At 38.5% G+C, this 19187-nt stretch overlaps 1 protein-coding gene across 2 annotated transcripts in view; it reads left to right on the forward strand.

Annotated features, from left to right (window-relative positions):
• The window catches only part of LOC136864563 (cyclin-dependent kinase 11B), a 434451-nt gene that overhangs the window by 321245 nt on the left and 94019 nt on the right, over nt 1-19187 (forward strand). For both annotated transcript variants that reach the window (XM_067141707.2, XM_067141708.2), the window contains exon 9: nt 390-534. In XM_067141707.2, coding sequence (XP_066997808.2) covers nt 390-534 — 145 coding nt within the window. The remainder of the gene's footprint in view (nt 1-389; nt 535-19187) is intronic.

The following is a 19187-nucleotide window of genomic DNA, read 5'->3' on the forward strand; positions in this document are numbered from 1 at the left end:
TTGTGTAAGAACGTTCTCTTGTAACTAAAACTGTTTTAAGGAAGACCTTTGTAAATATGTTAACTGAGCACTGAGAAAGTACCACTGTATTCTATATTTTTAACTCTATGAAAATTGAAATGGGAGGATATTGCGGGATAGGTATGTTTTAGGAGAGGGTTTAAAAGAAAGGCATAGTAATTGAGATTTATACCTGTAATACATGCATTATTTAAATCTGGAGATTAGCACTAGGATAATAAGTTTTTCAGCATTGTTTATTTCAGTAATGAATTGGCAGTTTGATTTTCTTCTTGTGTGTTTTCAATTCAAGTAGTATTCAGTCTGAGGCTTCACACTTCTGCCATGCTGTAAATTTTTAATGCAGTGGTGTATTCTTTTATTTCCAGGCCCAGCATCCAAATATTGTTACTGTGCGTGAAATTGTAGTGGGCAGCAACATGGATAAGATCTTCATAGTGATGGACTATGTAGAGCATGATTTAAAATCTCTTATGGAAACCATGAAACAGAAGAAGCAAGTTTTTATTCCAGGTATTTGCAGTTCTGTTGGCATGATGTCATTAGTGGACATTCTGTTTCTTAACACGTTGAGTGCCAAGCGACCCCATTTGGGTACGTGAAACTAGTCAAGTTTTTGAACTTCACATCCCCATATGGGCTCGTACGTTCATTCGAAACTGAGAACTGAGCGAACCCATTTGGGTGTGCAGTAAGTGTGTATTTTGAAGCTGTATAAAGTATCTTCCTGCCATCTGTTGGCCGTATATTTATGTACGTGCATAGTCCACCTTTCATTCAATTCCTGTTTTGGCGCAAACCCATATTGGTAAGTCAAGAGTGCCTTGTAGGGTGACAAAGTCCTTGTCTCGCACACTGATTGTTCATGTAAGTGTTCAATGCTGTGAGTTTCCCTTTTCCTTAGGTCACTATGAGTAAATTGAGCAGTAGAAGACTTAGTGCCGATAGTCTGGATGATATATTGAACGAGTCGGATAATGATGATGTAGATGAAGTATATAGTTACAGTGATTTTGAACCCAGTATAGAGCAAATAGCGATCTCGCACATCCATCCACATTAATGAATTACAATCTTCAGCATACACATCCCCACTGTACTCCGGGTTTCCAAGCCACCTGTTGCAACACTTTTAACCGACTTCAGCTTTCTTCAACCGTCTTCAACGATATAGTCACTGGTTTCCCATGTTGCACAGTCATCACTGCTAGGTTATCTTACCCAAATTAAAAGTTATAGAAATATAATTAAATACATATTCAGTATTCCCTAACTACAAATTCTTCTTATAATATTATGCTCTTACATCCTAATTTACCAAATTCACATGATTTTTCACTACGTTATATAACAAAATTTTACACGAAAATTTCCTAACCTTAAATCGGGAGATCGTCATTTACAAACTTTTCCTTATCTAAAATCGGGGATCGCACTTTTGTATGGCTCCAATATGAACAAGCTAACACGTCTGTCATAATCAACGACATATAACGCGTCCCTGCAAAGGAAAAAGGTAAGTATGGCCGAGTGTTGGGACATTAACTACTTTATAAGTGCGACCCCATATGGGGGCGCGTGTACGTATACAATTCGTAATGACCAATATGACCCTGTACTGGGTCGCAATATTTGACCTAATATACATAATAATTTAACTTAATATATCATAAATATATCCTCATTTCAGCGATCACTTGCTTGGTTAACCTGTTAAGTGGGGAGGTCATAAACTAGGAATTCCTGCATAGTGGGGAATCATCATCAGTAAATTTTTTCTTTAAGAAAGAAATAGTTTTTACCAACCTACACCCGCTTAAATATTATATTATGTTAAAATTAGCATAAAATTATGCATTGCGGTGTAAATTGCATTATTATTTACAATTAAAAAGATTTTTCAATTCATCCAGCGTCAGTGCAAAAATTGCATATTGTGCCATTTCATATTTCATATTCGGAGTATTATTTGTGTTGCTTATATTAATTCAACATTAAAATGTGTAACACACAAATAAAAAAAGTATCATATAACTTACTCCAAATAATACAGACACATTCACTCAAATATCACATTTTTCTGAAATAAAATAGAAAAATGTACTCACCACATAGGCCTATAACTTGCCATTGAAGAGGGCAGCGAGTAATCCATGAGTGCATTCATCACAATTTTGTCACCACATTACACAAAATTACACTACACTGTTCAACACTATTTACACTCAATAGCTATAACAAATGACTGGAGAAAAAAATTGAAAAGAACTATTTCAGGATGGTCACTGATAGTTGCCGGCACACAGATTGTACAGCGGTCACAGAGTGTAGACTACGATCTTCTCAGATTCCCCGAGTTTGGAACCTGAGACTCGCTGGCATATTTGCAATGCTCATACTTCAACTGTGTGGTATAGCTTGAAGCAAGGAGAGGGGCACAAAGTGACATTGCATACTATGCAACAATACTGAGTGTACCGCCGCTGGCCTTTCGCCACGCAAACAACGCATCTCTTATTTGCGTGCAGTCTTGATTTCGAAGCTGGATTGAAATCTGGAAAATGCCTTTCCAAGAATCGAGTTGACAAGTCAACGAGTGCGGGTCTCACTGATCGTATTGGCAAGGCTGCGTTAGGGGTAGCATTCGCATACTTCTGAAATAGTTTCTGCACAATTTGAATACGAAACTCCAGCTGAGTGAATTTACCGCCGTGTTTCTTGTATATCACAAAAGCATTGAACACTGTTATATCAAGTAGGCGTCTAAAAATCTTGTGGTAATATTTCTTCATTCTTTTTCTCGCCATACTGTATGGCATGATACATTGGTCCGATAAGTCCACCCCTGCCATTGAGTCATTTTTCTCAATACATACGACCGGCTTCTCTTTGGTTTCTCCTTTCTTGTTTAGAACAGTGCGCATTTCCGCGTCAGGAATACTACTCAGCATGCAGACGTCTCTCTTGTCTTTCCACTTCAAGGCCATGAGTTTGTTTTTATAGGCAAAAGCCACCTCCCCTTTTTTCAACTTTTTCCCTATGACGTCCTTCAAAAGATTTTTTCTGTTAGATTTTACAGTGCCGACAGTGTCTGTCTGAAACTCATTGAGCTGATCGAAGAGTTCCCGGCTACTGTAATTGTCTAGAGCTATGAGATATCCCTTATTTAGAAGAGGTTCGGCTAGAGCAAACACTACTTTCGAGGGCTTGGTATACTGAGAAATATTTACCCCACAAACACCTCATTTACTAGCTCAGTTTCCTTGCCTGTGTCATATCATCAGTTTTCCACTCCAGTTGCCCGGGTGTGGTTTACGAGCACTCTCCACTTCTGTCTGTCCGTGTACCACTCTTCTCTCAAGACGACATCCCAGCTGATTCCTCTTGTTCCTATGTCCTCTTTCACTTGGTCCAGCCATCTCTTCCTAGGTCTTCCTACCGGTCGTTTTTTGGCCACGACTGTGTGTAGCCATTGTTTTGCTGTCCTTCCATCGTCCATTCGTTTGACATGGCCAAACCATTTCAAACGGGCCTTGTCACTTTTTCATTCAGGGATGGCTACACACCAGCTTCCTCCCTTATTCTTTCATTCCTTACCCAGTCCCTTTTTGTCTTCTGTACCATAGTTCATAGGAACTTCATTTCTGCGGCTTGTAGTTTGCTATCCACTTGTTGGGTTGTTGTGCAGGTTTCTAGGCCATATGTTATTATGGGGGTGAAGTATGATTGGAATAGAATCTGCTTTGATTTTAAGGGAACTTGTTCATTCCAGAGGAGGTTCCGAACTTGATGGTAAAACTGAGCTGATTTTTGAATGCGGTTGTTAATCTCATGCTGTATTCTGTTATCACTTGAAATGATGCACCCAAGATATTTATATTGGTCTACTGTTTCCAGCTGTGTACCTTCCAGCATTATTTTTCCTTTCTTCTTCTGCCTGTTGACAGACATAGTAACAGTTTTCGATTTATTTATTGTTAATCCGTGTGCTTTCAAATGTTCATTCCAGGTGTTCAGCCTCTCTTGGACTTCCTTCTCTGTATTTCCCCAAATTACTATGTCATTTCCTTGCCTGTGTACCACAGGATATTCCACACATATCCTGTTTTAGCCTCACATAATTTAAAAGATTCCATCCCGAAACGAGCTTTCTTCTTCTTCTTCTTCTTCTTCTTCTTCTTCTTCTTCTTCTTCTTCTTCTTCTTCTTCTTCTTCTTCTTCTTCTTCGGAATGTACATTTTCCACCCCAAGCAACCTTTCCAAAGGAGTAAACTTTTGTCAATTGATAGACGATCATCTGGTAAATAGGAAATTTTAAATTTTGATACAAGAATGTCTAGAACTGGCTTCACTTTGTAGAGTTTTGGGGATATTTGCCGATTGTAAGCATCATTATCTGAGAAATGTAAAAATTTCAGTCGAAGAAAAAAAGGTTTCTCGGACATGGTCTCGTAAAACATGGGCGTAGCAAACAATCTATTACGTGAAAAATAATGAGATAGCTTCGTCTTTTGAATTATACCCTGAAAAAGAAAGATCCCAAATAAAAGTTTTATTTCTTCCTTGTTAGTAGGAACCCAATCCCTCTCGCTGCTCCTGTTCCTATACTAGGTTGCATTGACTGCTGAGTGTACAGATTAGTTTGCTCTGAAGTAAGTTCGCACAGTTCATCGTCAATGAAATGCTCAAATATTTCGTCCGATTCTTTTTTATTTAAAAGTTTGCCCTGAATTCCACTTTGGTATGTAGCTGGGAATTGGGCTCTCCTACATCCCCTTACATCTCACTAGGCAGAGTAGGAGGCAAATCGCTCTCACTTTCTGACTCGCTACTATCATCGGGAGCTCGAACTTGACACCTGTCCACGGCATCTAGGCAACAGGCCTATTTCAACGGAAGCAGTTGTGCTTGGAGCATGTAATAGCGGGATAGTTTCACCATTACTATCTAAACTAGAATCACTGCAACTATCTTCCTCACTGAGCTCGAGAATATCCCGTATATCAGCACTCGGAAGATCTACAATTCTTTTGGACATGTTGACTACAAATAGGAAATGCTACATGTAGAATAAAAACAATAAATCACAAGATAAATTTATATATCAACAAAACAACTTATGAGAGCTGAAAAAATTCACACCGAGACACGAAATACTACGCTCCTCGCAGCACACTGACTGAGCTTCTCGCCAACCCCACATAGGTTGTTCTTGCGGTATGCAGCTATGTAGCAGATGATAAGGGGATTCCTAGACGAGAATTGCTTAGATACAAAGGTGAAAAAAATTCTGTCAGATGGCAGCACCTCTCGGAACATACGGAGAAAGTTTCAAACCTACCGCTTGTTTCATAACGGAGATAAAAAATAAAAACTTTCCGCGCTTCATATGACACGCGCCCACCAGCGGGCTCGTTCCAGCCACGTCACCTGAAGCGAGCCCCCACTCTACGGGTTAAGCCTGTGAGCGTTTTGGTACTATGGAGTAACTCGATGTTATTAGCCCACAACACTAGATGGAAATCCAATGAATTTCGGTCTGGCACTCAGTGTGTTGAAGGGAATTCATGATAATGAAATACATAAATTGGAATGGGAGAGGGGAACCAGAAAATATTTAGTTTTTCTTTCTTTTTGAAAATTCAGACGAAAGGGCTCTTTTGTCCTGTGTATGGATGATAATACGAGGGTTGGGGCTTGAGTCATGGCAACCATGTTTTTCCCCTCATGAATGCGGGATCTATCAGACAAATGGAAATATACAAATGGGAGTGGGGAGCATAAGCAATGAATGCATAATGCCTTGTAGGCTTACCAGATGTAGGATATAAAACGAGGAAACTGTCAGCCAAGAAATCCTTGTGCTACATAATGCTCATTCTCAGAGAGTACAGTACCCTCAACAGTAAACCCTCAAAAGAAGTCCCTAGACTGTCCCCAACACATTGCTGATGATGTGGGAGATGGTGGATACCAATCACCTCACCCTTTTGCTATCTCAAGTTTCACAGCATTGGCAATATTCTCTCGTGTCCCAAACAGTTTCCCACTCGATGGTTCTTTCACTTTGGGGATGAGGTCAAAATCACACAGACATGTCTTGTGAGTATGGTGGATTTTCGAGTACTTCCCACCCCCAGTGTTGAAGTTGCCTCTGTACAGCATCTGCTGCAAGTGGTCTGGCGTCATGGAGGAGGATGACATTATTGAGAAGACTCGGGTATTTGTTAACTATCTCTGCAGGAGGTTGTGTCACTGTTGTGCCATGTGAAACGAAGTGACTCACTGTCACCCATCTGGCGTCATAATTCCCATCAACTTTCACGTTCACGGAGGAAGGATGTTGCTGGAACTTCTCCCTTTGGGGTGATCCTGCATGTCGCAATTTTGCAGACTGGCGTATGGGCTCTGGTTCATACGCCCTGGCCGAAATTCATAAAACAGTTGCTTTTTTCCTCCAGCATTTGTTCACCTTCCTGCCGGTAGCGTACAAGTGGTCAGGTCATATGGTATACCATGTCCGCTTTAGTACATGGCACCCATCTTGATGCAATTTTATGCAGATGACAATCTCCCTGTAAAATTCTGTGGATGGTTTGGTTTCCAGTACCTGTTTTGGCTTGCAACTCAAGTAGTGTCCATCTTCTGTCCATGTCCATGCACTGGGTAATTACTGAATGTGACACATCAGTCTTGACACCAACAGGTCTTCCAGACCTTTGCACTTTACTGCACGTTTCATGCCGGTGGTTTGGTGTGGAAAGGAATTATTCCCCACAGCTTCCACAAGCCTCTGTGACATTCTCTGGCATTCCAATCCTGGCAAATGGCCAGTTTGATGTACACACGCTGTTCTTGCCTCGTTATATCCATTCAGCTTGGAGCCTGACTCACTATTGCAGTCCCATCGCATTGTGTGTAGTACCTATCCAACGCACCGCTGTCTCATGCTGTGTTCATGGATTATTAGTGTCATGCTTCTCAGGATAAATGACAGTGTATGGTAGCACTGTGCAAATGTAAGGGGAAGAAATTAGAGTTGGCTAGTGTGTGTGTACTTCGAAACACTAACTGGCACAATCAGTTGTTTCGATGCCTCGACATATCAATGTTTCACTGTTTCGAAGCAGTGAGATTGCTTCGTGTGTCGTGTCACATGAACAGAAACTCCACTTCTTCTGTACATGTAAGCTACATAGATGCTTTGAAACAATGACAGTGGTTTGTTTATCCCCTCACCTCAATAGAAACACTCCGCATGACATTGCCCTGAAGATGAGCCGATACTCGTTAATAGACTCTTCATATTCCAAATCATGAGTCATGTTACTAAAAGAACAATGTACTCAATGTAATGTCTTTGTTTTACACTAAAAAAAGGACATTATTGTTCTCAAAGCAGGGTCATACTATAACAGGAAGACTCTCCTGTTTATCAAGTGCAAATGTTTCGAAAATTATGTTTTTTAAACTTCAATTTGAAGTAGATTTTTAAACTGTATTAGGTCAAGTCTGTTACTGTACATGTAATACCAATCTTGGACTCTTCTTAAATTTAATTATTTTATAATCCTTCAAATTAGTTCATATACTTCAACTATTTTACTGTGCTTTCCCAACTAGTTTAGGTTGCTTGTTAATGTGCGTAGAATTCGGATTCCAGACTCCTCTTTGATTTCATTATTCATTTTATAATTCAATTTAGTTCACTTACTTAGACTACTATTTTACTAAGTATGCTTTTGTAACTGTATTAGATTAAGTCTGTTATTGCGCATAGAATACCTGTTTTGAACTCTTCTTAAATTTCATTAATTATTTAATAATTATTCAAATTAGTTTTAGTGTGCTTTTAACAGTAAAACAGATACCTTTTAGTATCATTGTAAGTACTTACTGTAGTAAGGAAGCAAATGGCGTTCTGACCCCGACTTGGCAGGTTCGAACCTGGCTCAGTCCGGTGGTATTTGAAGGTGCTCAAATACATCAGCCTTGTGTCGGTAGATTTACTGGCACATAAAAGAATTCCTGCAGGACTAAATTCTGGTACCTCGGTGTCTCCGAAAACCTTAAGGTAGTTAGTGGGACGTAAAGCCAATAACATTATCATTATTTATTAAAGAAACAAACACTGTTTATTACTATATACTGGTACTATTATACTGTACATAATCTATTTATCATACATACTTTGTATATTTCTCATTAAATATTTCATGAACCTCATATTTTATCGTTATCAGGACGTCGAGCAGTTAATTCAGTGAATTGAATTTAGCTATGAAGAGTGGTTCATGTTTCACAACACCATTGCGAAACATTGGTTTTCTTCCAGCTTGAGACGGAAATGTGCTGTATTTCAACAGACTCCTTCATTCACCATGCCATCACAAAACACTGTCCAGGTACTGTGTATAGGTACACTATTTCTCTTGCAGTCCGAGACGGGAGTGTCGTCACACTGCTTCAAAGCAATTCGCTGTGCCGTATTGAATGTTGTGAAACAGACAGCAGTGTCACTTCGCCTATCTCTAGAAAAAATGCAGTGTGATTTATATAAATCATGTGGTTTTCAAAATGTCCTCGTTTATGTCTGGTAGTGGCTGACAGTTCCAACTTCTACAACCTCGTAAGACATCTACTTTGGGATAACAAGTTGCCCATGAGAACCAAGATGACTCTATTTAAGTAATTTTTTATGCCCATTGTCACATACAGTCTAGAAACATGTACACTGAAAGAGAGAGAAGTAGTAGACTGCAGACACATGAAATGAAGTTTTGCCGGGTTAAGTGGCTCAGACGGTTAAGGCGCTGGCCTTCTAACCCCAACTTGGCAGGTTCAGTCCTGGCTCAGTCCGGTGGTATTTGAAGGTGCTCAAATACGACAGCCTCGTGTCGGTAGATTTACTGGCACGTAAAAGAACTCCTGCGAGACTAAATTCTGGCACCTCGGCGTCTCCGAAAACCATAAAAGTAGTTAGTGGGACATAAAGCGAATAACATTACTCTAAAAAGTACCTTCCAAAAAACATGCAAGGACCATGTAAGGAACAATGACATCAGAATGGAACTGGAAGTGGACACGATACAAGGGGAGCTGAGGACTTTGAGACTAACATGGTGTGGATATATAAAGCTTGCATGCCTAGAAAGGAGAGTTGAAGGAAGAAGGCCAGTGGGAAGGTGTAAGAAGAGATGGCTATACAAGCTGAGAGAGGACGTGGAGAGAAGAGGAGGGCTATAGGAGTCCATGGTGAGAGAGGAGGCATTTCTAGACAGACAGCAGTGGTGATGACTCATTAAATACCACCTTGCTCTGTATCCTGGAGGGGTTCTGTCATGAATGATGATGATGATTGTGATGAGCAAACAGGAAAATGCAACTTTGTTCCAAATATGAAGCAGCTGTGGGATATTCACTTACCATCACTAGAGATGTTGGAAGTGACCTCCATCCTCATGTAGACATAGCCGTATCTGTCGTCCTATACTTCTAGCAGTTCACTGCAACATTTCTTTGTTCCACTGATTTCAGTCATTACGTTGGTTTTCAAATCTTCTGTTGTTTATAGAACTTCACAAGCTGATTTTTAATCAAGAGATTTGACAATATTTATTAGGTGAAGAATATGCAACTCCAAGTAGGATGAACTTTATATATTTCTGCAATATCTTATAGACATTTTTTAACATTCTAAGGACTACAAATTCAATTTTTACATTCTTTTTTCAGTTCACAATCTTTGGACTCATTTTTTTCATGATGTTTTAAAAATAGAACATTGTAAAACACTATTCTATATATGAGTTTCTTTTATCATATAACAGTTTATGATCTCTAGCCATAAGCTAAATAGATCAAATAAGAATGTGAGAATTATGGTGTAACATTCTGATTATTTAAATAATATGTACCTACATTTCATCTCTTCATCCAATGTAGCTGAAGATGGCCCAAGGAGGCTGAAACATGTCCCAATCATGTGACGATTCTATTCCATTGTAAATTGTCAGTACAGAATTACGATGGAATTTATCATATGCAATAACAAAGAATAACTTGTGTATTGTTGGCAAATGTTGATAAGTTAACCTCCCAGCATTTCTTTACATTCAGAAAACAATCATTTCTTTCTATCTTTTGGCAGATGGTATTGGGGTCATTTCATAAACCACCCAGTTTATATAAATTATCCTGTAGTTGCCATGACTTATATCCTAGCCCTTGTATTTTCCCTCTTAAATTGATACTACCATGTAGTCTTGAATCATAGGAATATAAACAATGTTAGACCTTTCCTATTATTGCTGAAAGTCAATCAGTCAGTCAATCATCAACGATCTGCATTTAGGGCTGTTGCCTAGGTGACAGATTCCCTATCAGTATTCTATGTAGCTCTTTCTTAAATATTTTCAAATAACTTGGAATTTTATTGAAAATTTCCCATGATAATTTAATCCAATCCCTTACTTCTCGTCCAATAAATGAATATTTACCCCAACTGTCCTCTTGAATTCCAACTTTATCTTCATATTATGATCTTTCCTACTTTTAACAGCTCCACTCCAGCTTATTCTTCTACTTACGCCATTCCACGCTAACTCTCCACTGATAGCTCGAAACATACCACATATCATATATCAGTTTCATGTCCGTATTGATAGTTCGATAGTTCATAAGTAAAGGGTTGAGAGTCTCCACTTAATAACAAGTGTATATATTTACATTTTAAAATACATTACAATCGCAGGATTAGTTTCAATCCTTCTGCGGATCATCTTCAGCTGCTGAGTAGCTGTAATACAGTAAAACCTCATTAATTCAAAGTTGTTGGGACGCAGAAAGCAGACTTTGAATTGTGTGATTCCAAATTAACCGCCACCAACATGTAATTCAGAAATGCCAACCCTTACCACATCAGTGACACATAAATGCATGCAGTCACCTTGATTCACAATTTAAACCATTCAGATGCTGTGGAAGAGACTATATTTCCAAAATATATGCAACAAGGTGGATTTATTGTTAAAAAATGCACTTGGATAACTCAGAAGACTATTCCCATACCCTGGCAAACATAACCTCACACCAGGGGGGAAAAAATTGATTAAAAGATGGGAGAAATCTGTGTGTGGTGCAATACAAGTACAGTAATCAATGAATAAAGCAATTCCACGGGGGAGTCAACAAGACTATCCAATTGGAAACACATAGCAGAGGAAAACAAACTTTAAAAAATCCCAGACATATATTTAACACAAATATCAAGAATAATGAATCCCTTTTTACAGTACTAAAAAACCTGCAGATGTTTACCTATATTCTTTTTTTGTCACACTGTAGGCTTATTGCATTTAAAATAAAGAATGTAGGAGAGGTTTTTTTAAAAAACACTAGCAACAAACTCATGCATACGCTCCATAGCCTTAATTGTCACTTCGTCAGCATCACTTGCACATATTACAGAATTCAACATGGCCAGAGGGGCAAGTATGTAATTTTGCAGTGGAATAGGTGTCGCCTGTGCTGTACCTTCATCTTGTTCAGCATCGGCTGGAGTTTCATCTTCCTCTAGCATCGTATGATCACAGCTGATCAGCATGGCGGGATTCTGAAGTAGTCTATGCGTGGCTACTGGGGGTGTATTTGGCTAAAGTTGTACCAATATCAGATTATTGCTGGAACTCCTCCCATTCTGCTTCTTCATCATTTGAGGCATGAAATCCACACTTCATGAAGCAGTTTGTGATTGTCGTTGAAGGAATGGTGTCCCAGGGAACTGTCACAATCTGCGTAGCATCCATCGCGTGCAGCTTGTGTATTTCTCCCCCTGGAACATATCTGGTGACTTCACAGGGAAAGTAACACAACACTCACTTTCTGTAGTCACGTTTCAGAGATGAAATGATAGTGTTGGCTCATAGTGTAGGCGAATAGAAGGCACATTTAAAAAATTAAATTACGTTTGTGCACAGTGCACTGATCTAACAAAGAGAGGTATTTTTTCTCTCCTGGCATGATGTTTTGCGTTCAAGGCTCACCAGCCACTCCTCAAAAAGTTTTCCTGTCATCCAAACATTTTTAGATGCCTTGTACTTGCACGGCAGTGTTCCTTGAATTCGGTGCAGTATACAAACTCCACTGAATGTGAAAAAACCCCAAACCATCACAGAGCCCCCTCCATGTTTCACTGTTGGTGTTATACAGTAGGATTAATTTTTTCCGATGCTAAACATCGAACAAAAACTCGTGCTCTTAAAACATTGTGTCTTCTCGAGCTTTCCTATGATGAGAGGAGGAAGTGTCTCACTTCCGTCCACATTGCAACACAGAACAGTAAGTCCATTTAGGCTCAGGATTAAAAGAAATGCAGTTCCATCAGCATTTAAATATTGTTTATGAATCGATGATATGAGCCATGCTTTCTTGCCAACTGTTTAAATCGCCAGTGTTCATGGATTTTCCTTCTTTGCACATTTGATATTGTAGCATTTCCTTAAAATGCTGAAGCCACCCCTTTGAACACTGAAACTCCAGTCCCATCTTTAGCATCAGTTCATTCGCTTTCTCCTTAATAATCTTGCTATCAACAAGAATATTGTTTGCTTGAACATGTCAATACCACTCTATCAATTCCACTTCCAAATTGGAGTGTTTAGCTGCTTGAATATGCATTTGCTTATGCTGTAATTGCACCCTGAATTTCTTGAGCTTCTGTGCTCTCACAATTTTTTTTAATGTTGAAAACGTGGACACAGGAATTCCAAATTCTTCAACTATTTCAGTTTTGTGTTTTGTCCTTTGTCTACTTCCCTTATAATTCTTGTCTTCTCACTCAGTATCTTGGAAGAATACTGCCGTTAGCTATCTCGCAACACAGAAATGAACATGTGTACCCTAAACTAAAATATCCAATACAGTATTAATAAAGTATGGCGGTTGGAACTTTTATAGTGGCAACTATTTCATTACAACTGATACAAAGGAGAGAGACTGCTGGCCGTAAGTTTCTGGACAAGCATTGAACTGTTAAAGAATGGACTGAGATTAAAAGATTAAAAGAAAACAACATACCTACACAAGGAATTGACAAATATATATTCTAAAGCTAATATTTTACAATCAAACTACATTTTTACATTACATCTGAGCAAGAAATAGACAATATGTACGCATTTACTTCCACAGATCACCAGAACACATCAAACTCTCTTCTCATCGAAGAAACCCCGCTTTGCTGCAAGTACACTTTGAACTATTCTTGGCATTCTCAGAACAAGTTTTTCTAACACTGATGCAGGTATACTTTGCCAGGCATTCTGCAAGATGTCCCACAGCTTTCCTGATGAAGAAGGACACTCTTTTCGGACTTGCCGATCCAACTCATCCCACAGCAGCTCGATTGGATTTAAGTTCGGGGATTGGCGGGGGGCCATTCCATTAAAAACAATTCCCCAGAGTTTTTTTTCTTCAGATAATTCATGCAATAGCGAGACGTGTGTCTGGGGTCATTGTCTTGTTTGGATGACAGACCCTTGTTGCTGTCCAGGTGGAAGAGCATAACAAGATAGGATGGAATGGTAGCAGTTTTTGTCCAGTGTTCCTTGAATTTAGTGCAGTCTACCAACTCCACTGAATGTAAAAAGAAACCAAAGCATCACAGAGCCCCCGCCCCCCCCTTTTTTTACTGTAGGTGTTATACAGTAGGATGTATATTTTCTGATGCTGAACGTCGAACATAAACTCGTCACTGTTGTCCAAAATCCTTCAAAATTTGGTTACAGTAATATATTCTGTCATTAAACATATTCGTGTGGGTACATATGTTTTGTCGAGAAACTTTTGGCTGGCATTGTACATGTTATCAAGTCAGTGTCCTTCAAAGTAGTCAGCAGCATTATGTACAACCCATTGCCAGTGATGTGGAAGTCATAGGATACCTTTAGCAGCGCCTGTTGTATTGATAGCTCGAATGGAGCGGTTTACTGCCTCACAGGTCTGTGGAACAGTTATGAAGCGAATGCCGTGAAGTGGTTCCTTCATCTTAGGAATCAAGTCGAAGTCACAAGGGCTTATATCCAGGAATTATGGTCGATGGCACAACAATTCCCATCACCATTGACAGAACAAATCAGCCACAGCTTGCACTATATGCGGCCAAGCTTTGTCATGCAAAATGATGGGTGGGCTCTGCAGAAAGTGACGCCATCACATAAATCGCTAAGCAAACAAACCAGTCAACATTGTGAAACAATAAACGAGAACGGGACCGCTAGATTGAGAAGATTTTGAGAATGCTGCTGTTCTGAAGTTTTAAATTTCCTCGGCGTTTTTCTATCACTTGTCACATGTATTTCACCTGCATGTTATCTCAGGCTTGGTTTCTCAAACTGTTTTGCTCCCGCTCCCCTCCTAGCCGTTCGATGTGATGGTGTTTTTACAAAGGCAGACTTTCGGCCTGAATTTTCGACACAGTGATTTCATCCTGTTTTGAATTGTTATAAAACCAAAATTTTGTAGACTAAGAGGCCCGCAACCTCGCTAGTTGCACGTATTGTTCGTTTCCATCTCTATCATTTGCTTTCATTTTTTTTCCCTTAGGTTAACATAGTTTTCAGATTCATTTATATTTTGTATTAACCCCTGTTTTCACTGAATTTTATCACAGCGAGTTGTTTATTGATCCATATAATGATGTACTGTAAATATTGTATATTGTACTTTTTTTATTTCCATCATGTCTCTCTTTTGTTTTTTCATTTGTACCTTCATTACGTTTTTTGGCACATTTTTAGCTTGTATTATGTAAATTATTTCAACCCCCCCCTCCCCCTTTCACTGAAGATGATTCAAACGAGTTGAAACATGTTTGAATTTGATTACCCCCTCTAATGATGGAATTATATGATGTATTGAATTAGGAGAATACACTTAATTTTACCTTTGTAAAGTAAAAACCATCAGCACGCAATGATTCTAATGTCTTGTAATGGAAACGCCATCCAGGCAGGCAAGAAAGCTAACCTTTATTGCAATATCAGAATAAAGGTTGCCAAGTTAGGGCAAGACTTACGTTTTATGAAAAGTGGCTTGATCAATAATTTAACCCCCAAATTTTTAAAATTCACCAAGAAAACTCATAGGAACACAGCAAAAACTCACGCAAGTCAGCTTAAAACCGATAAAATCTGGATTAAAGACGAAATCAAATTTCTCCATAAAAAGAAATCTCTTCTGAACCGCAAACTATATGAAACTCATTTAGAAGTTTCCACTCTCCTTTGCCCCATTGAATGGACTTCCTTTCAATTACACATCACTAACAAACTTAATCTTACTTTGTTATAGAAACAAAACACACTTGACAAAAAATGGAATGCTCTTTCAAAAACAACACTTAGCAAACATAACAACCCAAATAACATAAAGCCAAATGATTTTCACTAACCTGTACTAAACATAAGTAAAATCAATCTTGATGCCGATGATCTCGATATGCTGAGCAAGGGACCTAAACATAATTGAGGTAATCCTTCTAACCGTGATGATTCAATTTCCACCATAGCTGAATCGGAATTGGCAATTAATAAATCACCCATAAACACACAAGAAGAGGTCCGATATGAATTCAAACGCAAGCACTGTTCTACCCTTAATCAACAACAAACCATTAAACCCAACACAGAACACATAGCTAATGTAAACAAACTAAAGAAGAAAGTCAAACACAATGACTTAATAATGACAAAAGCCGACAAAAGAAATGCTACCGTAATCATGGACAAAAGTGACTATGTTAATAAAGCACATATGTTTTTTGCAGAGAACAACTTCATAACCTCTAAAAAAGATACAACTAATAAAATACAAAGAGACCTAAAAACTATCATTAAAACGTTTCGTTTCTGTTTAATGACCTTGAAAATTCAAAATGATTATTACGAATCCGAAGCTTCCCACAGCAAAAGCGCTACCCAAGATCCATAAAGCCAACATCCCCATAAGGCCCATTATCACTTTCATCAATTTTAGAAATAGTCCGACGTATGAGGTATCTCGGTTCATTTACAAATTCCTCAAGTTACACTATCATTTTCAAGCCAATACTTCAGTAAAGAATTCCATAGAATTTTGCAATAAAATTGAACACTTTAATTTATCCAAATACCACACTCTTCATTCATTTGATATTACTAACATGTATGCTAATGTTCCCGTTAACAGCACTGTACAATTGATCAAGAACAATCTTTCCAAGTTCAGCAAATTAAGTATAGGCAAAATAGATGAATTTATTCAGATTCTGAAGTTTACATTGAATAACAGTTTCCTCACTTTCAATAATGTCATTTACTAACAGATTAGTCTTCTCATGGGATCACCAGCTTCAGAAATCCTTGCGGATATTTACATCGATCATTTCGAACATTCTCACACCATTGGTAAGATTAACAGCATTCAACACTGGACACGCTTTGTAGATGACACGTTTGTTATTTTAGACTCATGCGTTACTAACAGCAACACAGTGTTGAATTCCTCAACTCCATTGACCCGCATATAAAATTCACCATAGAGTCAGAAAACAATAATGCCCTTAATTACCTGGACGTAACCATTATGTGCAACAGCAACAATACTTTATCCTTTAAATATTCAGGAAACCCACCCACACAATCAATACCATCAAACAAACCTCTGTGCACCCAGACCTACATAAGAAAGCAGCTTACAATAGCATGGTCCTCAGAGCATTAACTGTTTCTTTATCTCGCAAGAATTACAAAAAAAAGAAAAAATTATTACAATTATTTTGCAATATTGTAGAACACAACAGTTTCGGAATAACCTTCATCAGCAGCATCATCAATAGATATAAGAGCAGGCTCAAGACTACCCTAGGAAAAGATTCCGCTCCTAAAGAAAAGTTTTCCACATTCACTTTCAATAATAGTAGCATTTACCAAATTTCTAATATTGTAAAAAAACACAATATCAAAATAGCATATAGAACCTCCCACACCAACTCCAAACTCATTTTCAATCCACACACTGTCAACAATAACAATAACAATAACAATAATAATAATAATAATAATAATAATAATAATAATAATAATAATAATAATAATAATAGGTCAAACAGGCCCCAATTTGGTCATAAGATACGCCGAACATCGCAATGCTCTCAAATATAATAGTTTTTCAGCTATGAGTGAACATCGTAAAGCATTCAGCCATGAACACACTTCAATAAATAAAGATCTTGAGATCTTGCATTATGAGCAAAAAGGCACTTTGCTCAATGTTCTTGAGAGCTTGCACATCGATTTACATCCATTCATGAACCCCTCTCACGATTTAAATGAAATCAAGGAAAAAAATAACATTCTACTTGAAACATCCATTCCATATATTTGTCAGAACTTCCATAATACAAAAAAACCCCGCCTCCATCTCTCCAACTCACCAACTCCCCCCTCCCCACCCTCTCCCCACCAGCCCTGCACTACCCCTTCACTCTCCGCTCCTTCCATCCTCGGAAACACAGCTGAGCTAACAATAGACTCGATTGTACGATCGGAACCATTAACTTTGAGAAGGCCAGGCCGTTTTGAGAGGACAACCACCTTCTAAACACCATTGGAACTTCATTGATGGTTTCCACTATGGTCACTTACAATTTACCATGCATCTGTCATCTTCTCTAACACAGCTTCTCAATTTTTGTCGCGGCCCTCCTGACCTTTTAAAATAAGGCAAACAAACCTGCCAGCATTGTAAAACAATAATCGAGAACGGGACTGCTAGATTGAGAAGATATTGAGAATGCTGCTGATCTGAATTTTAAAATTTCATCAGCGTTTTTCCATCACTTGTCACATGCATTTCGCCTGCACGTTACCTCAGACTTGGTTTCTCAAACTTTTTCTCTCCCGCTCCCTTCCGAGCCATTTGATGTGATGGTGTTTCTACAAAGGCAGACTTTCGACCTGAATTTTCGACACAGTGATTTCATCCTGTTTTGAATTGTTATAAAACCAAAATTTTGTAGACTAAGAGGTCCGCGCAACCTCGCTAGTTGCCCGTATTGTTCGTTTCTATCTGTATCGTTTGTTTTCATTTCTTTTCTTCTTAGGTTGACACAGTTTTTAGATTCAATTATATTTTGTATTAACCCCTGTTTTCACTGAATTTTATCGCAGCGAGTTGTTTATTGCTCCATATGATGATGTAAATATTGTTTATTGTGCTGTTTTTATTTCCGTCATGTCTCTCTTTTTTTTTTTTTCATTTGTTCCTTCATTATGTTTTTTGGCACATTTTTAGCTTATATTATGTAAATTACTTCAACCCCCCTTTTTCACTGAAGATGGTTCAAACGAGTTGAAACATGTTTGAATTTGATTACTCCATATAATGATGGAATTATATGATGTATTGAATTAGGAGGATACACTTAATTTTACCTTTGTAAAGAGATGTTTCACTGTTTCTGTCAGTGTTCTTCACATCAAACAGTTTGTTGTGAACACACCAGCAGTGCCTGACATCATTAACCTGGTCAGCTTTGTTTCATAGAGGCCTCTCAGATTTCCAGACAATTGTCAAATCTCATCAATATTTACAGCTATTTTAAGAATGGCTCGTGGTGTGCGTTACTGTAGTCACGTGCTAGTTCATGAACCATTGGCAACGGCTGAGTGGCCTAGTAAATGGATCAGAGAGTCAGGATGCTAGTTGCCAAGTGGGCATTTTAGACATATTCTGAGTCATGGCCCACCTTGTGCTCAGGCTGCTAAGCTATACAATCCATTGGTGGTCCCTAACCTGTTAGAGGAGAGATTCTCATTGGGCCTATGCGTGAGTACGGTAGCATCCTGCTTCATGGAATGCTTTACGAGCATGTTCAGAACATTTCAATCAAGCCTCGGACCTATCGGAGTAATGGAGTCCCACTTCCATTTGACAGGCTAGACACTCCTTGCATACAATTTGGCGATCAAAATAGATTTTGATGGGGAGCTATCAGTATTAATGGGGTTTATGCAAGAAAGAAAGTAGAACTGGCTGAGTCAGCAGAGCGAATGCGTCTGGATATAATGTAATTATTAAATTAATGTAGTAATGGTCCACCTTTCAATACTATAATATGTAATATT

The sequence above is a fragment of the Anabrus simplex genome, chromosome 2 (assembly GCF_040414725.1).
Source record: "Anabrus simplex isolate iqAnaSimp1 chromosome 2, ASM4041472v1, whole genome shotgun sequence".
NCBI lineage: Eukaryota > Metazoa > Arthropoda > Insecta > Orthoptera > Tettigoniidae > Anabrus > Anabrus simplex.